At 39.3% G+C, this 26,157-nt stretch overlaps 1 protein-coding gene across 1 annotated transcript in view; it reads left to right on the top strand.

The window, feature by feature from the left end:
• Positions 1-26,157, top strand: part of Nipal2 (NIPA like domain containing 2) — a 99,646-nt gene that overhangs the window by 11,507 nt on the left and 61,982 nt on the right. Inside the window, exons 2-3 of the mRNA XM_031358225.1 lie at positions 17,937-18,005; positions 19,600-19,771. Of these exons, the coding sequence (XP_031214085.1) occupies positions 17,937-18,005; positions 19,600-19,771 (241 nt within the window). The remainder of the gene's footprint in view (positions 1-17,936; positions 18,006-19,599; positions 19,772-26,157) is intronic.

Here is a 26,157-nt window from a genome sequence, read left to right as displayed (position 1 = left end):
ATGAGTTACTAAATATATTCCCTTTTCTGTTTACTTTTTTTTTGTTCTCCTGAAACTTCAGTTTCTCAGGAGTGAAAACCCTGATGACATTCTTATAAAACTAAAGCTAATCCTTATCTTAATTGCCAGGGGAGGGGGTGTTTGTTAATTAATGAGGAATGTACAATTGTGGAAATAAATGTGTTCTTTAGTAAAAGACAAAATGTAATAGTTCTTAATCATATGAGAAGGCAATATGTTGGGGCTGTCTGCAGAGGTTTTAAGGTTGATTAGAAATTGGCACAGAACTGTATGTAGCAATGTTACAGTATTGTGTAACCCTGACTTTTTCTGAGGATGTTTATAAGCACCAGATTTGAATCCAACATCGTGAGACTTATTTAGAGTAGGAATGTAATAACCTTATAGCATATAGCAAATACTATAGCATACAATAAGTAAGATAACAAATTAAAATTTTATTTCTGACATACATTTTTCTCTTCTTCCTCACATATGAGATCATAGTTTTAGCACTATTTCAGATTGGTACTGCTGACAACTCCATTATCTCAAGAGTCGAGGAGGTTAATAGGAAGAACATCCAACCCCTTCAGTAATCTAAACCGTGTCGCAGATTCCAGATTGTTGCTGCTATTTGCTGCTATGGACATAGTTTCTGCATGATCCTGTTGCAGTTAATCTTTTCATTGCTCCTGTTCTTGCTTAAAGCCCTGAAAGCTGTCTCCTAGTTAGTCTTGTATCCCCTGGTCTCCCACCTACTGTCTATACTCTGCACTTCTGACAGCTTAGATTTCACACATTTCTGAAGGCTCATGTGTTGAAGGTTTGGTCCCTAGCCTGTGATCCTATGGGAAAATGATGGGACCTGTGGAGGCTAGTGAACAAAAGTTAGGTTGTACAGGGACATGCCATCAATTGAGATACTGGGAACCAGGCCTCTCCTCTTCTCTCTTTGATTCATGGAAGACACCTTCTGCCACATGTTCCTGCCATGATGTGTTGTGTTTTGACAGGCCCCAAAAGCAAGGTCCCAAGTGACCATGGGCTAAACCTCTGAAGCTGAGAGGAAACAAATGTTTCCTCCTTTTAAGCAGATAAGCTGGGCATTTCTATGGAGATGGAAATCTGGAAAGATGAGAGAGTCCTCTAGAACTAACCCTGGGCCTGTTCTTGTGTAGTTTTGAGTCCTTTCTGCCCTTGCCCTGCCTATAGATCTATGGAAAACAAGGCTCTTGCCTGCCTCTCCAGTCAGCTGTGCTATGAAACTCCTTGGCAAGGCCCTTGGTGACTTTGTGACCCTGCGTCTGCTCTGCCCTTTCCAAGAAGGAACACATCCTACGTGAGCTAGGCTGAATAATAACCCCCTAAAGGAACCCACACCCTAATCCCTACATCAGCTGCAAACTGTCTCCTTCATGACATAAAAAGACTTTGCAAATGTAATTAATTAGGGAAAATCTCATGAAATGGGGAGACTATCCTAAATCATCCAGGTGGGCCCCAAAGGCCACTGCTCATGTCCTTTCAACAGGAAGGCAAGGGAGATGGACACAGAGGAGAAGAAAACAATGTGAACACAAGCCAGAGATTCCAGCAGCATGAAGTAGGTGGAGAAGACAATGACTGGATTCTCCTCTGGAGCCTCCAGGGGGAGCCGAGCTCCCAACACCTTGGTTTCATCTCAACAAAACTGAATTTGGCTTCTGGACTCTAGAATTGTAAAGAGTAAATTTTGTTGGTTTTAGTCACCAAGCAGAGCAGCCTCAGAATTGAATACATGTACAAACTAGGCATACTCAAACTTCATACATGTTTCTGGGGCTCCAGAGAGCACACTCTGGACACACTTCACAGGTGTGGTGTGTCTACTGTTATTGCTTTCTCTGCTCCTCTGGACTTCTTGAGGGACTAAGGGACTAATATATACCAGTTGCTGAATAAATCCCAAGTGGATATATAGCTGAATGAGTAACACCCCGGGCCGGCTTTCTTGAGCTGCTTGTCTCCTGCATCTCCTCTCTCTCTGATCACTTTCCTTACACATCCTGTGTTCTCCTCAAGCTGTGTCTACATGTGATTTGAAGTTGGGCCATGATTTTATTTTTCTCCTTAACATCTTTTCTTGGTTCCACCAGCTTTCTTTTTATTTCTTGTTATCTCTCACTAAACTCATATTTTTAAGTGAGCCCATATTCTTAATTTCATTGAGCCTGCAAAGCAGGTTTTTTTTTTCATTTTAGTTTGAAATTCTTCAAATGTATAAAACAGTAGAAAGAAATAGTACAATAAACACTGTGATTGTGAATTGATATGAGCTACCTAATGAGTTCTTCTCTGTGTGCATACATACAGATAACAATTCTAAAGACAGCAGCACACAGTCTTCCTTTCCTAACTGCTCACAGATGTACAGATGTATTTCTAAGAATCTGCAATGACTTCTTTCCCTTCTAGCTATTTTGGAGTGGAGTGGGTGTCTACCTATCTACAGGCCTTTTATGTCATTCCTGCAGTGATTTGTTGACCTAGATCACTCAGTGTGGCCTATCGCTGATATCAGAAGTATATCATATGTCCGGGTCAGGCATGCCTTACTACTTAGAAAGGGAACAGCATTATTTCAATCAGGAGTTGACTATAATTCTTGCTATATTCAAAATCAGCTCCGGATCTGTGGTCCTTTTCAGTCACACACTAGCTCCATATTGGTCTGATTCTGAGCATGTTTTGAAGATAGAGCCAAGAATATGGTTGAATTCAAAGTCAGGGCTGGGAAAGACTTTTACTAATTCTATACATTCCTATGTTATCACATCCTATCTCCATCTGGACAGATTGGCCCACTTAGGGATTACAGGTCAGTAACACAAGAATACAGATCACTGTGAAATATTTAAAGAACATTCTGGCACCAAGAAGAAAAAAAAGTAAGTTATAAGATTGTTATTTCAAATAAAATTAAAACACCATAATAGTTATCAGTGCTGATATTTTGAACTTCATTCTTAATGAATTGTTTGCTATGGCTGCCACCATCTATTGCCAAGACACCCCGGAAATGCCAGAAATGAGGCTACAATGGTGACCACACAGCACTGTTCCTCCTGTGTTTCTGGCCTGGGCTTATAACTACATTATTAAAATGTGAAATAACCTTTTTTTCCCTTAAGATTGTCTTTGCTTTATTTTATGTTCTATGAAATTAACAAAAATTCTGCTAATTTAAAAGAAAATGTGAGGCATTGATTTGACTAGACAGAAGGTGAGCTAGGGTAGTCCAGGAGAGTGACTCGCAGATGCCACCCAGGGTCTATGGGCCAGAGAGAATTAGACTATGTCACTTTGCTTCACTAATTCCCTGATCTCTTTATAACTAGTTTCAGTAAACCAGCCAGGGGAAATCAAGGTGTATGGGTGAGGAGGCCTCAACTCCACTAGTTCTAGTTACTAGGAATCAGGTGACATATCAAATAAATAATGATCTAGACATCTTTAGTTGGATAAAATTTTATCAGGACCTATTATTCACAATAAAAAAAATGAAATTTCTGATTGCAACTGAATATTTCATTATCATTAAATCACATTTATCAGAATTAATCTAATCAGAATTAAATGGTATTTACAGGTAGTTATTACAAGTTCCTGCATAACCTTTAAGGTCACTAAACCTGGATCTTTAAAGTCATTGTAAGTTTGAATCCTCTCTTCAAAAAAAAAAAAAAAAAAAAAAAAAAACTAAAAATGAGTGTTGATCAGCTTTTTAACCCTTAACAAAATACCAGAGGTAATTAACTTATAAAAGAAAAAGTCTATTCTTGCTCATGGTCGTAGAAAATCCAGTCTAGGTTGGGCAAACCCATTGTTTTTAGGCCTCTGGCACAGTGCTAATGGCAGTGGTGGAACAAACTCATCACTCCATGGCAAGAAAGTAAGAGAGAGGCTGGAGGAACCAGGCCCCTGCAATCCTTTCTGGGGGCACCCCCTCAGTGACCTATGGCCTTCCCACAAGGCCCCTCCTTCCAAAGGTCAGCACCCCCCAAACATAACCATTCTGAGGACCAAAACATTTAACACATGGCATTTGGGAAACATTCAGCATCACACTGTGGCAACATGGGGACTTACTCTAAGTTATGGTTCAACTGTGAAATGTCCCCCACAGCCCTAAATGTGGTAGCCTCTAACTGGTAGTACCTTTTGGAGATGTTGGCAGACCTTCGAGATGTGGAGTCTGGCTGGAGGATAAAGGCCATGAGGGGTAGCCCTCAGACTGCCCTATCTGCTTCAGTTCTGTCTGATTCTCTGCCACACACTCACTGTGATGGAATCATCCTCTTTGCCTCCTCCAACATGATGAGCTTAAATGCCCTGGAGCTGAGAGGCAAAATAAATCCTTCCTTCTCTAAGTCCCTCCTGCCAGATGTTGTCACAGTGGTAGGGAAACTAACTGATACATTGTTTCTACTATTCTTAGGTGTGGATGAATGAATTTAATTGGTTGCAATAAATTTAAGTTAGAGAAAAATCTTGGAAAAATATTAATATATAAATTTATGTTTAGTGTTACCAGAGAGCTGTTTCTGACATTTGCCTTTACCAATGTATTCCCTGTTTGTTGAGTATATATGATATTGAAAGTCAGCACCCAGGTTTTTATTGCACACTTATGACTCTCTTAGTTGTTCAAATCTAAATTCAGGAACAAATGTTTGCCCTCATGCAAACATTTAAAAGTTTTAATTTTAATTAGCCACTTAATTTTAAAATAGCCACTCCCTTTGAGGTCCTTCTATGGGTAAACTAGAAGAAAGATTTGAGGAAATTACCCAGAATTCAGTGCACAGTGGTGAGCAGTTGGTAAATGATAGATAGTGAGAAACTAGGATGGAATGAAAAATTCAACACATTAGTAAAAGGAGCTCCAGATGGAGACTACAGAGAGCAGATGAACAGCATTCAAAGAATTAGTGATAACCTACAGCAGGACACAGAAAATCATAGACAGATAGTTGTAGGAAAAAAGTGCAATGAATAACAGAGAACATCTCAGCATCTTGATGAAAATGACATTTCAAAGTATTTAATGAAGTAATTGTCAACCTGTGCATCTACATTCAGCAAGGCAGATGTCATGAATATATTTATACCATTGCAGAGAATTTAAATTTCTAAAAAATTTATTTTAAAAGCTGCTGATACTTTCTCCAGAAAGGGCACTGAGAACATACCATTCAAGAAGTAGAGACAATCCATATATTTACCAGCTGATGAGTGGATAAATGAAATGTGGTATATCTATACACTGAACTATCACATAGCCTTAAAAGGATGTGAAATGCTGCTACACATTATAACTTAATGAACTTTGCAATCATTATACTAATGAAGAAACCAAACATAAAAGTGCTGAGTACTCGGGCAGTGGTGGCACACACCTTTAATCCCAACACTTGGGAGACAGAAGCAGGTGGATTTCTGAGTTCGAGGCCAGCCTGGTCTACAGAGTGAGTTCCAGGACAGCCAGGGCAATACAGAGAAACCCTGTCTTGAAAAAACAAAAAACAAAAAAAGTGTTGAATACTGTTCAGCCATGGCAAGGATGGTGTGGCATGGTTCCTGACCCTGGAACAGATCCAGCAGGCGTAGACCTCCATAAGTGTCAGTGGTTGCTGTGGGCATAAGGCTTGTTTGTATAATATATATATGCACATATATTATACATATGTATATGTATACACACATATACATTATATGTGTGTGTGCATATATATACATATATATATGTGTATATATATGTATATATATACATATATATATATAATTTTGTTCCTCCTTTGGAGGAATATCCTCTCTGCCAAGGTTAATGACTCCATGATAATCAGAGACAGCATGGATGGGAGGCGAATGTGTGTCTAATGTCTCAGCAAAATGCTTGAATCTGGTGACCTTTAGGACAGCCCTTAAGGCTGTGGGAAAGAATACTGAAAATATGAATTCAAAAATATATAATTTCTCAACTTTGCAAAATATAAGGATACAATATGAATTATATGAGGGACTTTGAGGATCTAGAAAAACAGAGACAATTGCTCTATGAGCCAGCTTGTCAGAAAAATACAAAGACAGAAAGGTACAAAGGCAGGCAGATTCCTGAGTTCCAGATCAGCCTGGGACAGAGGGAGTTTAGGTCCAGGCCCAAGCATGGTAGGTAATTTCAGGGTGGGGTCCTACCCAGCTAGCTTATTGTCTATGCTTAACAAAGGCAGGCTGATCCCTGAATTCTTTTGTAGTGTTTAAAATAAAAATGTGCTTGCTGGATCTTTCTAATAATCAAGGGGTTGGGTTCATGGGATACTGATTCATCCCATGATTATCAAAAGGGATAACCTGGGGTAATGACTGACTCGGCTCTTGATCTGCAAGGGATGAGCTATCAAGAGTTTTTAGAGCAGCAAGGGAAAGCTGCCTCGAGCAGAACACAGGCCATCAGCTTTTAACCCATAATGTGACTTTGAGTCATTTGTTTCGCTGCTCCCAAATACCCCTTCTCTCAGAACCTCTCTCCAAACTGATGCTGGTTCTTGCCATAAAAGGTTATATACTTTGTGCATGTATCTGTGTAAGGGGTTTTGTTTGTGCTTCTTTAGAACAAGTAACTTGATACAGACATAGGAAGTAGACTGGTTGCCAGGAACTTAAAGAATGAAGGAATGAGAAGTGACTGCTCATGGTCGAGCTTCCTTTGGGGACATGAAAATATCTGAAGTGAGATCATAGGGAGTCTGATATGCAACATGAGCTCTACCTCAAAGCTAAAAGTAGAGTGATGAGCACAGAAATGGCAAGCATGGACGGATAGGACAAAGGCTAAATAAACATAACAGTGACTGGAAAGCTCATTCTCTGCTCTTGAGAAGGAGGAACTGCACAGCCATTCCCAAGACAGCGTGGCAGTTTCTTTTAAAACCAAATATACACTTACCACAAGTCTAGCATCATCTTGTTTGGTATCTGTTCAAAGGAGCTGAAAACATATCCACACGAAAAATGTGTATGATGACATTTATAGCAGCTTTTGTTCATAGCTACCTAACACTTGTAAGCAACAAAGACTTGCTTTAAAGGGTAAATAAACTGTGGTACATCCAAACAATGGGAATATGTTCAGTGCTATAAAATATAACCTAGTATAGCATTGAAGGATGTGGAAGAAGCTTCACTGCTATTATAAAGAGGAAGAAGTCATCCTGGGAAGGGTCCCCACTGTAGATCTCCATCTATATGACATTCAGGTAAGGAGAGCAGGAAGAAAATAAAAGGACTGATGTTTTCAAAGGTAGGGTTGGGTTGGAGTGAACAAACACAGAACGAGGGAATTTGGGAGGATTCGGGGAGGGGTGTTTGTTTACATTCACAAAACCTTTATTAGGGTTCTGCTGATGGCTGTCTATTTTTAGTTCTGGTAGATCCCTTACTGTGCTTAATTTACCAATTACACCTTATTACAAATGTGTTTGCATAAGAATAGCCATTCAAATGAATAGTTTCTGTGTTCACAGATTCTGTTAACCATGAGTCAACATATTTTGTAAAATTCAAATCTATACAAAATATGTATAGATTTTTTTCTTATTGTTATTCCCTAAATGATGTTGTAGAGCAGTTCTATGTATAGCATTCCCATTGTATTAGATACTGTATTAACTTCTCCTGGGGAGGTGTGAACAAGCATCCCTTTACCCTCATAGGCACCCTCAGCAGATCAAAGTGGCAATTCCACCAAAGTCCACTGTAAGAAATCCCCATGAAAGCTGAGCCATGGAATCTCACTTTCAATTAACTTTTTGCTTCTTATATACTCTAGCATCTATCTCTCAGTATGTGGGAAGACAGGCAGACGGAGTGATGGCAACGGCTGGAATCCCAGGTGAGGATCCTGGGACACTAGGGAGTGTCAACAGCTTCATTACTATTAGCCTATTAGAGCCAGCCATCACCGTTGTTCTGCTCATTTCATTGCCTTGACTGCTGAGTCAAAGTAATCTCTACTCCAAGTTGGCAATAGGATTATTACGGTATCCTGAAGGAAAAAGTCATACTAGAGCAATATTGTAAGTGAACTAAACTCTGTTTAAAGTTTACAGGAGCATTATGTATTATACTCAAACACTATTACGAGATTCTTGAGCAGCACACTTTGGCATCCGCAGAAGCCTTGGAACTAATTTTCCACAGATACCGAATACATTACTTTTTTGTATTGTAACAAAATCCCTGACAAGTATCATAAGAGAAGAGAAAGCTTATTTCGGCTGACAGATCAGGGGATAGAGTCTATCCTTGTGGGATGCATTTCAGAGCAGTTAGCTGCTGGGCTTGGTGACAGGAGGCTACCTGCTCATATCTAAGCAGATCAAGAAGTAGAGAAGAGAGAATGCCAGCACTCAATTGCTTTCTCTGTTTTTGTTTGGTGTTTTTGTCTGTTTGTTTTAATTCAACTCGGGTACCATCCTGAGGGTACCTGAGATGGTAACACCTTTTGGTGGTTTGAATGAAAATGTTCCACATAGGCCCATAGGGAGATGTGGCCTTGTTGGAGGAAGTGTGTTGTAGGAGATGGGCTTTGAGGTTTCAGAAACTCAAGCCAGGCCCACTGGCCCACCCACTCTTCCCACTGCCTGCCAATCCAAATGTAGACCTCTCAGCTTCTTCTCCAGCACCATGTCTGCTTGTGTACCTCCATGCTTCCTGCCATAATGATAATTGACTAAACTTCTGAACTGTAAGCCACTCCTAATTATTCCCTTGATAAGAGTTGCCATGGCCATGGTGTCTCTTTGAGCAATAAAACCCTAAGTAAGACACACTTATATTCAACACAGGTCTTTCCCCTAGTTAATTCTGTCTGGAAACATCCTCATAGACACACTCAGATGTATACTCCTCTAATGCCTTACCTTGGTCTTCCTTCCTTCCACCCTTCCTTCTTTTTTTCTCTGTGTGAATGTTTTGCTTGTATACATGTCCATGCATATGGTGTCCATAGATTCCCCTGTCTCTTGGATCCTCTGTAAGTGGAGTTACAGATAAGCTGTGAGCTGCCATGCTGTGTTGCAGACCAAACATTGACCCTCTGAAAGAGCAGCCAGTGCTTTTAACCTCTAAGCCATCCTTCCAGTCCCCTTAGGCTTTTCTTAATGTAATCAAGTTGTCAATCAAAATTAGCTATCACAAATCCATCCCTGGCCAGTTTAACACCAAACACATCACTTAAATCATAACATTCCACTTCTGCTCTCTAAAGTCATATGTTCATTCCCTAATGCAAAAAGCATTTAGATCATCTCTAACAGTTTCCCAAGTCTTAACAGTTGTAAAATTGTTCAGATGTTCAAATTCAAGGTCTGCTCTGAACCTCAAGGTAATATGTGAGTTCTGCAAAAATGAAAATGCAGACTACATACTTCAAATATGCAGCAGTACTGAGTAAACATTTCCAATCCAAGAGAAAGGATTAGGGCACAGAAAGGATGGATGAAACCCAGCAAACAGGGATTTTGGTTTGGTGAAAGTTTCCAGTAGATGCAGTACTGGGGAACATGTATTGCTGTGTAAAGTGAAATGGCTGTTGGTCCTGAAAGGAGCTGTGACATAATTGTTCTGCAACTAAGATTTGTCATGAGGGAGGGTCCAGACTATGATCAAGCCCTGAAGCAGAAGAAAATTACAAAAGGGAAAGTACTGTAAATCAGAAGCAGCATAATGGGCCTAAAGGGAAGAGGCCCCTTTAAAACATGAGAGGAATAGCTTAAAGAATGACGGCTGTCATACATAGGTGATGGGTGGGGGAGATGGTAGAAGGAGCTGGCAGGATGTTTTATACCATGCAGTTATGTTTGGGATAGCCTACCTGACAAGGGTGATGGGGGAGCCAGGAACTGATTAGAGCCATAAATTATGAGCATAAAATTCACTACATGGAATAGCTTCTTAATGCCTTAGGGAGAGAGCTGCAGGGTGGGGGCCTAATTTTTTCAGGCTGTGGAATCTCTCCTCTGAGATTTTTAAAGGCAGCACCATGATCTAACACATACTATAATTTGCTGAAATCCATGGTAGTTTAGAAATGACAGAAGTAAGAAAGTTAGCCTTAACATAAAGTATGAATTCCAATGGCAATGATTTGTTAATGTAGACTGATGAAATGTAACGAATGTGCACTTGTATTTGTGAGGGACGCAGATGATGAAGGAAAATATATGTTACTAGAGCAGGGAACACATAGGAGAGCTTGGTGGTTTCTGCTCAATTTTCCTTATGAATCTAAAACTTCTAAAAATAAATTTTATTTAAAATGTAATCACAATGACTAATTGAACGATATATAAGCCAAGCTGAACTAGACAATATCCTATCATAGTACCAGCAACATATAAGGTAGCAGAGAACAAATTGCAGTTAAAATAATAGTGAGCGATAACAATGCTGCAGAGGGTGAGAGCATTGATAAAGTATGTATCAAGAGCGTATGACTGTGGAGAGACTGAGTTACTCAGACATTGACGCTTCGGAAAGCAGTCTGGCAGTTTCTGGCCAAGCTAAAAATGGACTTACCACACAGCCCAACAATTACATTTTTGGGCATTTATCCCAGAGAAATTAAGACTTATTTCATGAAGAATTTATACACGAACATTCATAGCAGCTTTATTTATACCAGCTCTAAACTGGAAACTATACAAATGTCACTCACCAAGTGAGTGGCTAAACAGTCTCTGACGCGCACATGCCATAGTTACAACATACAACAGTTACATTCCATAGTGCGCGCGCGCGCACACACACACACACACACACACACACACACGCAGTTAGAGGGTGTGGACCTAATGTGCCATCCTTGGGCCAAACTTGACATCATGCTCAATAAATAGGAATTTCAAAGTATACATGCTTTATTATTCCACTAGAACAACATTTTTAAAATAGCAATAAAATGGAGAATGGATTTATGGTTGCTGGTGGTGAGGGACAGGCAGAAGGAGGTTTGTGCCTCTGTAAAAGGCTAATAGAGGGGGTCTGACAGTGATGGAACTAATGAATATTTTCATTGTGGTGGTTACAGAACACACAAGCAAGGGCATATATAGCTGATAAAAGGCCAATCTATTGATATTGAATATTTTCTTATAGTGTATAAGATGTTAACATGGGGGTGCATTAGTCTTACCTGTGGAATTCTTTGCAACATACTATATGAATCTACAATTATGTCAAGATAAATGTTTAATTAATTACAATTTCTAATGGGGTAGACATAAGAGTGGATGTAAGCTTGTTGATAGGGTATTTTCCTAGGATGCATGAAGCCTTGAGTCCCATCTTCAGCATCATGTAAACTGGATGTGGTGGGATATGGCTTTACTCAGGAAGGAGAATCATAGTTTCAAGGTCATCAGCCATAGTGAGTTCAAGGCCAGACTGCACTAGATGAGACCTTGTCTCAAAAAAGAAGGTAGAGAATAAAATTAGAACTTCCTAGTAAGAAGAGCAATGAAAAAAGAAAATTGAGCCAATATATAAGTTCAGTTACATTAAAGGAATAATTTCAGGAGATATATTCTATAACATGGTGACTAGTGCTAGTCAGATAGTATATTGTTGAAAATTACTAAAAGAATGGATATAGACTGTCCTCACCACCAAGATGTATATGTGTTTTCATGTTAATTAACTAGATTTGGTAATTTTACAATTTGTATACATACTTCAAAATGTATTTTACACAATTGATATAAACAACTCTCTCAGCTTTAAATAGTGATACAAAAGTATTGAAAGTGAAGTAATGGTGATGTGTTGGGGTATATAATGTGAAGGTGTATCTTTGAATATTCACAATTGTTAATTCTACCATCAGAGAGCTAAATGCTGGCAGGATCTTGGTATTGTTATTTCTGTGGCCCAACTCCAGCCTCATATTTTGCAAATATTCATTCTCACTCTCCTAGAGGCAATCTAGAATTGTATCTGAGTGGTTGTAATAAAGAGCTGATGGCCAGTAGCTGGGCAGGAAGTAGAGGGCAGGACTTCCAAGAGGGAGAAAGTGGAGGTAAACGGTCAAACTAGAGGGGAGCAGAGAGTTGGAGCTAGCCACTTGGTGGTCTGTAGAGCCAGGTTTAATCAGTTAAGTTTAACATGGGTAGGAAAATCCCTTGCTAGAAGGCCTGAGCTTTATAGAAGGCCTGAGCTTTACAATGTTAAAAAGTCTCTGTGTCCCTATTTATACTGCTGTCAGGTCCAAGAAAACCCCACTGTGGAGATGGAAATACCAAGAGAAAGCAGCTGTAATTTGTTAATATCTGATATACTGGACTGCAAGGAAAAGAGTAAATTTGTAATAATAAAAAGAACAATAGAGTGGAAAGATAAAACACCCTGAGCTGTACCAATGAAGAAGGCTTAAGGCAAATACATAAAGCAAAACCCAGTAGATTTTAAAGGAAAGACAAGATAGACCCATGTTGGGGTAGATTTTTTAATATTAATCCCTTGGTAATGGATAGTAAGGGATTTAACACAAGATGAATGGAAATAGATAAAGGATACATGGATAAACAGGACTATCTAAGAAGTCTCATAGGCACATGCCAGTTCACAGCACAGCAAATTTCCTGACCACACTCTGTAAATCAGAATTAAATTACTAAATTAATTTACTCTGTAAATTACTCACAGCACAATAAGCAATACTATAATCAATTAAAAATTTAAACACATTTCTTAAAAATATCAGGCTCAGCACTGTGGAGAACTCTTAAAAACTATGAAAAGGATGCTTTAGCTCTACACACTGATGGCTTCTGTAGGGGGTACAAGTTTTTTTTAAGAACCCGGCCAAGGGGATTTTGAACATGCGCTGTGAATATAAGAGCAACACAAATTGGCCTCAGCTATTTTGGGGAGTTGTTTGTTTGGTTCTGGTTTGGGTTTTTCTTCTTCCTCCCCCTCCTCCTCCTCCCCCTCCTCCTCCTCCCTCTCCTCCTCCTCCCCCTCCTCTTCCTCCCCTTCTTCCTCCTCCCCCTCTTCCTCCTCCCCCTTTCTCCCTTCTCTCCCTCCTTCTCCTCTTTCTCTTCCTCTTCTCCTCTTTCTCTTCCTCCTCCTTTCTTCTTCTTTTTGAGTGGGAGGTCACAAGGATAGAAAGTGGACCTGGAAGGAGTGGGAAGTGAGTGTGATCAGGGTTCATGATGTGAAATTCCCAAACAATCAATAAAAATACTATATAAATTTAAAGAAATAATTAGTCTACTATAAATGATTTTGATATAGAGAAAAATCATGTTTTCATAGAGATACTAGTATTTTAATTTTTTAATTATTCAAGATCTTTGCTTTGTTAAAGAATTAAAGTATAAATTCTCACAAACAAAAATAAGAAGGCTCAGGATAAACCTCCTAGTCAGAAAAAATTAGAATGGAATGATGATGGAAAGCTATATAGAAAGCTAAAAAAAGGGAGGGAAATGTATATTTGTAAGAAGGAAGAGGAAAGGCTAGCAAAAAAATCCAAATGAAGATGGAAAAAGTAAAACTTGAGTCTGGGAATGAAAGAAGTACCTTAATTTTGCCTTCAGAAAGAAAAGTCTCCAGGCCAGGTAGCTCAGTGGGCGAATGCCTGCCTCCATGCCTAATGGCCTGAGCTCAGGCTGTGCATCTCACATGGTGGCAGAGGAGAACAGACACCACAGGTAGTTTTCTGGCTTCTTCATAATAAAAATCTTCAACATCTTGGAGGGAGAAAAGATAGAAACATCTGTAACATTTTATTTCTTTGGGCAAAAATATGTAAGTTATATACATAAGTTATATCACAAATATCACATATTTATTGAAATATAGTTCCCGTACCATATGATTTAGTCATATAAAATGGACAATCCACTGATTTTAAGCATATTTCCCATATGGTTATAAAACCATCATCATAGTTACATTGAGAACATTTCATGATCTTATGAAGAATCTGTACTGTTTTGTTGTCATTCCTAAGCTTCCTCATTTCCGTCCTCAAGCCAACCACTAAATATGAGTGAAGCCAGATAACATGATCTTTCAAACTGAATTCTTGCATGTAACACACACTTTTCAAAATTCATCTACCCTATAGCATGTCTCAGTAGAGTCTTTATGGCTGTGCGACATCCAGTTATAAGACCACACACCACATTTGCTTATCAGTAAGCAAAATTTGGGTCATTTCCACTTTTGATTTTTATCAATAATGCTGCAATATGCATTTCTACAATCTTTTGATTAAGCATATTTCTGTGTTTCTCTTACTGAAACAAATGTAAATTCCATGTTTTTGAAAGGTAGTCAAAGTGTATTTCAAAGAAACTTTATCATGTTGCCAGCAGCAATATGTGGGTTCTCATTTATCTCATCCTTGCTAACACTTGCTATTGTCTCATTTTTATTTGTAAGCCATCTTATGCAGTGGTGTATATTCTGGTTTTGATTGTAGCCCTCTTTGGAAAGAGTGCTCATGGCTTGTCCACTTATTGTCTAATGTTGAGCTGTAGGAGTTTTCAGTACAGTGCCCTGGCTATCAACCCTACTCAAGTAAGGATTTATAAGGACTTTCTCCTGTTCTGTTGTTTGCCTCATCAATTTATTGATAGTCTTCTGAGGCACTGAAGGTTTTGGTCTGGGGGCTTGCCTAGAAGATGAAAGAAAACAAGGATGGTCACCAGCACACCACACATTCACACACAAACACACACACACACACACACACACACACATACACACAAGTTTCTATCTTGATGGGGTCCAACCTGTATATTTTGTATTTTATTGTATGAGATTTTGGGGTCACATCCAGAACACCCTTGCCATATCTGGCCACCAATTTTAAAATACCCACTCTGATTTCTTTTGAATGGTTCATTAAATGATTTAAAGGATTTTAGAGTCAATTATTTCTCTTCAGCAATTTACTTTTATAGCTATGGAAGATTTTCATAATTATACATTCAATGCCAACTTTCTTTTGATTCTTTGTTTTCCTAATTATTGCCAAATGTGTTAGATTATAAGTTTAAAAAGCGTGGAAATAGTACATTGTATCGTGATACAACCATTCCCCCATGAGCAATAGCAAGCATGCCAAGTGCCTTTATTAGGAACAAAGACTTAACTGATTAAAGACCATATTGTATGTCAACTGTAAAATGAGTTTTCAGCTTTTCTGCCTCATCTTTAAAATACAGAGTTTCACTTTGGCTTGGGTAATAGAACTAACTCTAAAACTTCAAAGAAGCTTTGAATCTAAAAATGAGGTCTTATGGATATGATGCTCACTTGAAATTCGAGTACCTCTTTGGAATCTGAAGCTAGCTGGAAGTGTGTGTGTGCAGGAGTTCATGTGCCATTGCGCATGTGTGGAAGACAGAGGATACGCTTTCCTTCTTCCTCATTGAAGCAGGGTCTCTCTTGTTATTTCTGCCTGGCAGCTTACTCTACACTAGCTGGCCCACAAGCTTCTGGTCAATTCTCCTGTCTCCACTCCTCATCTCAGGGCAGGAGTGCTGGATTACAGATACAAGCTACTGCATCTGGAATTTTATGTGATTCCAGGAATTGAACTCAGGTCATCAAGTGTGAATAGTTCACACTTATATCCACTGAGCCATCTCCTGACTCTCCACCTTTTTAAATTTATTTTATTTTTGATAGAAGGTCTCTCCTGATTTGGTTGGCTAGGCTGGGTGGCCAGTGAGTTCCGGGATCTATCTGTCTCTACTCCTCCAGTGTTGGGGTTATAAGCACAACAACCCTTTTTTTTTTTAAGAACATTTACAATTTTTTCTGTTATTTTTTATTAAATATTTTCTTTATTTACATGTCATATGATATATCCTTTCCCAGTTTCCCCTCCATAAAAAAGAAATAAAATAAAATAAAAAATAACAACAACAACAACAAAAAACAACCCTGTTCCCTCCCCCTCCCCCTGCTCACCAACCTACCCTCTCCTGCTTCCTGACCCTGGCATTCCCCTACACTGGGGCATTTACTACTACTGCAGGATAATCCTCACCATCTCTTTTAGTGTCTTTTTTTGAAGATATATATATATTATTAGATGTTTTTTTTATTTACAATATCTCCTTTCCCAGGTTTTCCTTCAAAATAAAATAAAATAAAATAAAATAATAAAAACTAAAACAAACCCCTGTTCCCTTCCCCTTCCCCCTGCTACTACCAGAGGACCCAGCTCTACCACTCCTGGGCATATACCCAGAAGATGCTCCACCATGTAATAAGGACACATGCTCCACCATGTTCATAGCAGCCTTATTTATAATAGCCAGAAGCTGGAAACAACCCAGATGACAACTGCCCTTTTTGAATGGGTGCTAGGGTCAGTACTCAAACCCTCATGCCTGCACAGCGAGTACTTTGCCCATGGAGCCATCTCAGCAGCCCACAAATGAATCATTTATAGCTATCAAATAATTCATAATTTATCTATGATAAATATTTGAACAATATGAAGAACTCCTTTTTAAACTTTATGGTTCTTATTTAAACTGTTAGGTACTTTTCAAGTATTTACTGCTCCCCTAATTTTTAGGGGTATATTATTTAGAGTACTCAATGGAAGCATAAGACTTGGTCCTCCTACCTCAGAGAATTTGCCTTCCCCTTGTAGAGCCTGATGGCACACAGGATGGTATTTAAAAAGAAATAAGCATTTACCACAAAGGGTCTAAGAGTCTGAGCTGCTCTGGACCTCTGCAGGCATGGAGGGTAAGGTCTGACTTGGCAGGGCTAACAGAAACCAATACCACCTAGGTGAAAGCAGTGTTGTGAACACATGTCCCACCCGCCTGAGGGTGGGATGTGCCTGTTACTAGAAGCAGAGCTGTGTGCTGAGAACAGCGGAATGGCTCACGTGAGGGCACGTGTGGAAGCTGGCAGAGCTGGCACTGGTGATGCAGACAACTGCTAAGAAACATGGTAGACAGCGACCAGAGGAGTGGTGGGAAATGCAGTCTGTCTAGTGGACACTAGTAGAGTAAAGCATTCCTGAAAAGATCTCCCCCTCCCTTTTACCAAAGCCAGGAAAGGAAAATAACTTGTCAAGATCACCCAACCAGAAAATAACTGATCTGTCTCAGATTTTCTTTTAGCATAGAGTCCTATAATCTTTCTCTCACCACAGTCCTTCTGAGTTTATTAAGAGGAAAGAAAATGAACAAGCTCCTGCATGGAAAAGTCAGAGCCTGATGGATGCTTACTTTAGTGGCTGGGGCAGACAAAGGTCTAGAAAATCTAGTGAAGGATTTAGCCACTTCCTTTCCATGCAGCTCAGTCTGGACTCGGGGCCTTCTTGCCTGGTTGCCCACCTCTGCTTCCTTCCTGCTCAGATTACAGGCAGGAGCCACTATACCTGGTTATGACCTAAAAGTATTTTTTTATTTTATTCATTATTTGTATGTGTACAGTTTGTGTGTGTGTGTGTGTGTGTGTGTGTATGTGTTTGTGTGTGTGTGCGTACATACATATATACATACATGGACAGGCTATGTGTGGAGGTCAGGAATTGGGTTCCTCTTTTCCCTGTGGATTCTCTGAATCAAATCCACAGTGTTAGGATATGCAGTGCAGGCTCTGACCCATGGAACCACCTCACTGACCTTGACCCAGTCATGTCTAAAAGCCAGTATCTAGCTACTTTCTCACTTTAATCAAGCATTATTCCCAGGCTAGGTTTGGCAAATGTATGTGAAGCAAAGCTGAGCAGATGAGTAAATCAATTAATATATCAGCATTACCACCCCCCCACCCTGTCCCCTAACTGCCCTGCCGCCAATCATCTTACAAGTACTAATACCATTTAAAGAAAATATTTCCTTTTACAGATTCACCTTTTTGGAGTTTTGCTGGCCATTTTAGGAAACATGGTTATCAGCATTTCCCTAAATATCCAGGTAAGTAAAACTAATTTTCTGACTATAGTTTTATCTGGGAATGTTGTACACTTGTCACAGATTAGGGCATGTTCCTTTCTGCAGCAATTTCACCCATTAAAAACAGAAGAAAATAATAAAAAATTACATTTTGTGATCTAACTGTAGAATGTAGGTCTTGAAGAAAGTAGGATATATAGTAGGAACTGAACTGACACTGGAAGAGCCGATGATGGTAAAGTAAAAACTGAATAAATATGAACTTCAAACCAAACCATGAATTCAGTGCAAAATGTGAATCTTTTAATGAGTCAGTTTGAAACAGAATCAAACCAATATAGTTTTTAAAGCTACTGAATCAAAATAGGTCTGAATATCAAAATATCTCTTTGAACATTTGTTATAGTATGTATTGAAAATGTTTTCTTCTACTCTGCTTTTTGTGTTTTAATTTTATTCATATTTTATACAAATTTTAATCCACTAAATATTTGCTTTCTGACCTACAAACATTGCGCCATACACTGAATAGGCATTCCTATTCAGTTTGCTGCTGCTGCTGTTTTCTGGTATTAGGGATTAAAGTTAGGACCTTATGTACACTGGGTAAGCTCTCCACCACTGAGTGCCAGCTCCAGGTCCAGCTCCAGCCATAAGACTTCCAGTTTTTTAATGTTCCATGTATTCTTCTAGACCTCTAATTATTTTTTAAGATAATCTAGACCAGTTCACTAGTCTTATAAGGAAATATGCTCAGTTATCATAAAACCTAGGGGAAATGCACTTAATGAGTCCCTTAGAAACTCATTGGTTTGTTTTGTTTTGCAGTGCTGGGGATGAGACCCCGAGCCTTGTGGAGGCTCATGAGGTACTCTACCACTGAACTATACCCCAAGCACATTGTGTTTATATTTTAAATACAAAGAAATATTCAAACCAGATATGAGTGAGTGTGCCTGCCACAGTCCTCAGCAGCTTCCTGTATTAACTGTGCTAGACGCTTCACTCATTCACCCGGGTCCCTTCTAAAAACATGTTCTTTAATACTTCCTTGCCTTTATTTTGTTAATGTTCTTTTGGAATCTGGAACTATTTTAAATTGTAAAAGAGATGCTTTGGCAGAGTGTTCTAAAACACCTCTTACCTCCATAAGATACTTACTTTTAGATAGTAATGATAATAGATGTTTTAGAGGTCTTGTAAGCAAAAAAAAAAAAAAAAAAAAAAAAAAAAAAAAAAAAAAAAAGTGTTCTTATATAAAAGACCCTCCCGACTATAGGATGGTATAGAGTCAAGAATTGCTTCTGCTATTAATATACTTGGGACAAAAACAAAGCCATAATAGTCTGCAAATAAATTAGAAGGCTCTGATGTAAATTTGTAAGATCTAAATTTTCAAAGCATCTGGGGCTTTGGTTGTGCGTGCCTTTAATCCTAGCACGGCAGAGGCAGGGACAGAGGAATCTCTGAAAATTTGAGGCCAGCTTGGTCTACAGAATGAGTGTCAGGCCAACGAGGGCTACATAGTGAAAATCTGTTTCAAAAATAAATAAAATTTGACAGCAAGTTTTAATTGGATGGATGTGTTCTCTGTTTGTATTCTGCTTTGCTCTAGAAATATTCTCACCTTCACTTGGCCCAGAAAGAGCACCCGAAGCCATACTTTACGAGTGTGCTTTGGCTGGGTGGAGTCCTGCTGACGGCCATAGGAGAGACTGGCAATTTCGCAGCCTATGGGGTCGCCCCCATCACTGTGATCGCACCACTGGGGTGCGTGTCAGTTACAGGTGAGTCATTCATCCTTATGTTGGCAAATTTAATGTTCACAAATTAGAAGAATTGATAAAAAATGTAACAGAAGATATTTCTTATTCCTGAGCATGTTAACATAGGACTCCAGTTCTAATTTCTGGTATGTCCTGCCACGGTACCACACTAACCACATAGAAACATATATTCTATAGCTTTTCCATTTACATTTAAAGGCAATATTCTCAACATGTCTTAATGAGTTCAATTTTTTGTAACTTAAAATGTTATACTGGATTTGTTTTGTTTTGTTTTGTTTTGTTTCAAGACTGGGTTTCTCAGTGTAGCCCTGGCTGTCCTGGAACTTGCTCTTCAGACCAGGCTGGCCTTGAACTCAAAAAGATCCACCTGCCTCTGCCTCTCAAGTGCTGAGATTAAAAGCGTGTGTCACCACTGACTGGCCTTGTACTATGTTCTTGACGACTTATGGATTATCTAAAACATTTATAATGCAGTTATATTTTGTTTTTATGTTAAGCTAACAATACATGTAGTTGGATGATTGCTGTCTGATCATGAAGCCATAATTTAGCCCATCTTTGACATTAAAAATTAAATGTGAATTACTCTGAACTACCATGAGAATATACAGTTTTATAGAAATGTCACAGTTATCCCCTTTCAAAATTCATATGACTAAGTACATTTAAAGATGAGTAAAATGAGGGTTTGTTTTAAAGAACAAAAATTACTGCTAACAAGAAAGATAAATTCTGTAAGCTTTGTTAAAAACTCATAAAACATCTTTTGAGTTTTATTCTTTATCTGCTGCTATGGGAACAGAATGTTTCTAAATTTCTGTGAATTTAGAATCTTCACTGAAATAGAAACAACTTGGTAGTTGTTGTGAATGACTAGATCAAGCCCAAGTTTTGTATTTCTTCAAAGCATGATCTAGCACTCACAAGAAAGTATAGCTTAAACTGAAATAACATATATACAGACAGAATTCCATTTCATTTTGGAAGCCTCTCCTTTCCTTAAAACTTTTAAAATACTTAATATTATACCATAGTATATCATAATATAGAAAATATATAGTAAATAAAACTATAGTATAGTAAGGTTATATTATAGTAAATAGATAGAAATAAAGAATACTTACTTCACTTTCTAGACGTTGTTGAACCTCCATTTTGAGGCCTGAGGAGATGGTTCTGTGGGGAAAAGTGCACATTTACTTCACAGGCGTGAGAACCTGAGTTTGGGTCCCCAGCACTTTTGTAGAAACAGGGCAGACTAGCACTTGCCTGCAAGCTCATCGCTGTGGGACAGAGACAAGTAGGTCCCAAGGACTCGCTTGTCAGCCAATCTAGCTGAACCATGAACTCCAAGTCTAGTGAGAGGCTTCGTTGTAAGAAACTAAGGTAGACAGTGGTAGAGGATGATACCGCATTGTCCTCAGGCCTCCACACATGTAACACCCCACACATTTCAAGCATGCATACACCATATATACATGCACATATAAAAAATTCCATATACTGATACTATCCTGAAGAGGCACGATTTATACCACAATTTACCATTTTTACCATCCCAATAAAATAAGCTACATCCATTAGATAGCCTAGACTTATTTTTCAGTATCTGAGAATAATAGTAAGAGTTCTCATGAGGTTGTTAACATGGGGTATGGGTCCTTGTGGTTTTCTGAAGTGCTTCTCTTCAGGTTGTACATCTTGCTTTCTTCCCTTTTGTTCCTTTCTGTTTTATGCTCTCTTTCCATGAGATGTCTGAGGGAAGAGTGAGTGTATAGGCAACACCCATGGGTACTCAGAGGACTGAGGAACACTCTGTGTTCACCGCATTGTATTGACTCTGTTTACCTTATGTTCTCCTAGCTCTTGGAAAATTGTAGTAGCCTAAGATAAGGATTCCCAACTTGACAGATGTGGGCAGGGATTTCCTCAAAGACAGTCAAGGAAGCTGTGAATCTGATTATGTCACTGTGCTTTCTCAAAGCTCTCATTAATAAATAGGACTTGAGCTTTGTATAAGGAGATAGGAATGGATCAATTTGCGTTCCTCTACTATTGACCACCAGTTGAACCAGCACCATTTGTTGAATATGCTGTCTTTTTTCCATTGGGTGGTTTTAGCTCCTTTGTCAAAGATCAGGTGACCATAGGTGTGTGGGTTCATTTCTGGGTCTTCAATTCTATTCCATTGATCTACCTGCCTGTCACTGTACCAATGCCATGCAGTTTTTATCACTATTACTCTGTAGTACAGCTTGAGGTCAGGGATAGTGATTCCTCCAGAAGTTCTTCTATTTTTGAGAATAGTTTTTGCTATCCTGGGTTTTTTGTTATTCTAAAGGAATTTGAGAATTGCTCTTCCTAACTCTGTGAAGAATTGAGTTGGAATTTTGATGTGGATTGCATTGAATCTGTAGATTGCTTTCAGCAAGATGGCCATTTTTACTATATTAATCTTGCCAATCCATGAGCATGGGAGATCTTTCCATCTTGTGAGGTCTTCTTCGATTTCTTTCTTCAGAAACTTGGAGTTCTTGTACAGATCTTTCACTTGCTTAGTTAGAGTCACACCAAGATAGTTTATATTGTTTATGACTATTGTGAAGGTTGTCACTTCCTTAATTTCTTTTATCCTTTTATCCTTCCTTAATTTCTGTTTATCCTTTGAGTAGAGGAAGCCTACTGATTTGTTTGAGTTAATTTTATATCCAACCACTTTGCTGACCTTGTTTATCAGCTGTAGGAATTCTCTGGTGGAATTTTGGGGGTCATTTAAGTATATATAATCTACAAATAGTAATATTTTTGACTTCTTCCTTTCCAATTTGTATCCAATTTTGTATTTGTTTGTTTATGTAGTGGATTACATTGATGGATTTCCATATATTGAACCATCTCTGCATCCCTGGGATGAAGCCTACTTGATTGCAGTGAATGATCGTTTTAATGTGCTCTTGGATTCAGTTTGAGAGAATTTTATTGAGTATTTTTGCATCGATATTCATAAGGGAAATTGGTCTGAAGTTCTCTTTGTTGGGTCTTTGTGTGATTTTGGTATTAGTGTAACTGTGGCTTCATAGAACGAATTGGATAGTGTTGCTTCTATTTTTATTTTGTGGAATAGTTTGAAGAGTATTAGTATTAGGTCTTGTTTGAAAGTCTGATAGAATTCTGTACTAAACCTACCTGGTCCTGGGCTTTTTTGGGTTGGAAGACTTTTAATGACTGCTTCTATTTCTTTAGGAGTTATGGGACTTTTTTTTTTTTCCGAGACAGGGTTTCTCTGTGTAGCCCTGCTGTCCTGAAACTCACTCTGTAGACCAGGCTAGCTTCGAACTCAGAAATCCGCCTGTCTCTGCCTCCCAAGTGCTGGGATTAAAGGTGTGTGCCACCACTGCCCTGCTAGATGATTCTTCTAAAGAAATTTTCCTTTGAATTTCAAAAAAAAAAGATAGCATATGCTATCATTTTACTTTATATTATTATATTAAATACTATAGTATATACTTTATATATATTTATAACTATACTTTATTATTTTTCTTCTGGCTTTTGCCTTTAAATTTGTGTGTGTGTGTGTGTGTGTGTGTGTGTGTGTGTGTGTGTGTGTGTGTATGTATGTATACTCTGTGGTGCGTTTATAGACCTGTCCCTGGAAGGAAGGAGCTCAGCCCTGCAAGTTGTCCTCTGACTGTCATACACACACAATTAAATAGATGTAATTAGAAACTTTTATACAGAATTTCATAATCACACAGGTATGCAAAGTTTGGGAGATGGAGGGTTTCATGGGGTTTAAGCCATCGTGTGTCTTTGGAGTAGATCAGTAACAAGTCTCCAGAACCCACAGGCCACAGGTACCTTTGTGTGGAGCATCTTAAAAACCAATAGTTTCTGCAGAAACCCCTTTAGGTGATGCTCACAAGTACCCCAGGCCTTCTAAAGACTCAACCTAAATCTCACCACCCCACCACCCCCGCCACTCCCACCGTCCCCTCCACCCTCACCATGCTAAGCTGTAGAGACGCAGCAGTGGGGAATCGCCTTTATGCTTTTGGGGCTATGTGCCCAAGGCTCTGTGTCACTTTCATTCTCCATAGACAATCTGGGTCCTAACACTTGATCTGACTACAGCACTAGCTGTACTGTAGTGTAATGAACTCTAGATGCCTATTTGTTTTTGTGCTTCTCTTAGGAAGCTCATGAGCCTCTAATTTCATCAGCGCCTAGGCTGGCTAGTGCTCCTGCAAGGCAGCCAGTAGGAGGGTCATGAGTACAGCTCTGGGGACACAGTGCCAGCTTGGACCTCACTCCTGCCCCTGGCCAGCTCTGCATCCTCATGCATGTAGTTTAAACCATGTTTACGCCTCAGATCAGTAACCTGTCAAATGGCAAGAAAAGTAGTTGCTGTTTCAGAGGGGCTTGTGGAAACCTGAGTGACTACAACTACCTCAGAGCGCCGGCTGACCTGCAGCGCCGGCTGACCTGTGGTACTCGCTGCTGTCACGGTGCTTATGAGCATCCTCCCTGCATAGGAACAAAGTACAATGATCTCTATAGTGGCGCTTGCTCCTTGCTCAAAACTGGATGAGCCAATTTCAGGAATGCTTTGCATTGTTCTTATTCATGCAGTGGTTAATTTGCAGGGAGCAGAAAGTAGAATCCTCTCAGCTCATTTGTTCATCCATGAAGCAGCGATTACCCTTCAACTCCTCCACATTCTCCCTATGAACATGTTGTAAAATTCCAGAATTTCTAAATAACAAACCAAGACAAAGCACACCTTATAAAACAGATACAGAGCCTGCATGGTAGTACACACCTGTCATTCAGCACCCAGGAGGCTGTGGCAAAAGGCTGGCCTGAACTGTGTGGGAAGAGCCAGGCCAGCCATTGCTATATACCAAGACCCTTCCTGAATAAATAAAGGGCGCTTCTCCCCAAGGCTCAGGGATCATCTTAGAAGAAGGAGCAGAAAGATTTTAAGAGCCAAAGGTTAAAGAGAACCAGAGATAACCAGTGTAAACTGGCATCTTCCAGACATGATAGTACTGTTCCAGTCATGAACTCATAGCACCTGTGGCTGCCTAGGTAACACCTGCACAGATGGAGCCAGTCATCCGTGTAGTGTGGCAAGGAGCGAGACAGTGAACTCACTGCCTGCCTGAGTGAACTCTGCGGCCTGACTCACATTTGTGTGTCTGTTTCTCCAGTCAGCTGAGACCCAGGAACCTCATAGAACAAGGGCTGCAGAATTGGTGTGGATGTAATGATAAACTGATGAAATGGACAGTAGCTCTTTTTTAAAAAAGATTCCTTTATTTTTAATTTTAAGTTTTATTTTTATTTATAAAGGGAGGATATGGCTATGTGCATGTGAGTGCAGGTGCCTACAGAGGCTAGAGTCATCAGATGTCCTGAAGCTGGAGTTACAGATGGTTGTAAACATACACACACACACAATGTGCACATTAAAGAATATGCCTATATGGGTGCTAGTAACAAGACTCAGATCCTCTGCAAAAATAATATATACCCTTTTTTATTAGATATTTTCTTTATTTACATATCATACAGTATTTCCTGTCTCAGCTTCCCCTCTGAAAAAAAGAAAAAAGATAAAATAAAATAAAAATTAAAACAAAAACAAAAACAAACCCCTGTTCCCTCCCCCCTCCCCCTGCTCAACACCGCATCCTCTCCTGCTTACTGGCCCTGGCATTCCCCTAAAACTCAGGTCCTCTGCAAAAATAGTATATACTCTTATCTGCCATTTCTCCAACCTAAGATTTCAATTTATGTTGTTACACAATGGTTAATCAGTTCACTAGAAGATACTCAAGAATATTCACTCCTGTGAATACTTCGAATTTCCTAAGCCTATTCCAAAGAGAATGAATGAGACTATTCTTGCATGTATAAAATATGGCCTTACATTTAATTGTTGTCTATTTTATACCTTTATTACTAAGTTCTATGCTATAAATATATAGAGAGATGGTTAAAAATAAGGAAGTTACCTGCAGTCCAGAAATTAAGACTATGTGGAATTAAGGAAATACGTGGGGAACCTCACTCAGTATAAAGTCAATTAATCCAAGGGCAGCAAGCGGGAAGGCACAGGAGGAGATTGGCTCCAAGCTGCAGAGAGGCAGTGGGTAGGAGAGAGACTGACTGCAGGCTGCAGAGAGGCAGTGGGTAGGAGAGACTGACTGCAGGCTGCAGAGAGGCAGTGGGTAAGAGAGAGACTGACTGCAGGCTGCAGAGAGGCAGTGGGTAAGAGACTGACTGCAGGCTGCAGAGAGGCATCAGTGGGTAAGAGACTGACTGCAGGCTGCAGAGAGGCAGTGGGTAGGAGAGACTGATTACAGGCTGCAGAGAGG

This window comes from Mastomys coucha, unplaced genomic scaffold, assembly GCF_008632895.1.
Source record: "Mastomys coucha isolate ucsf_1 unplaced genomic scaffold, UCSF_Mcou_1 pScaffold7, whole genome shotgun sequence".
Classification (NCBI taxonomy): domain Eukaryota; kingdom Metazoa; phylum Chordata; class Mammalia; order Rodentia; family Muridae; genus Mastomys; species Mastomys coucha.
The sequence above is the reverse complement of the archived record's forward strand: the minus strand, read 5'-3'. Positions and strand labels throughout refer to the sequence as shown.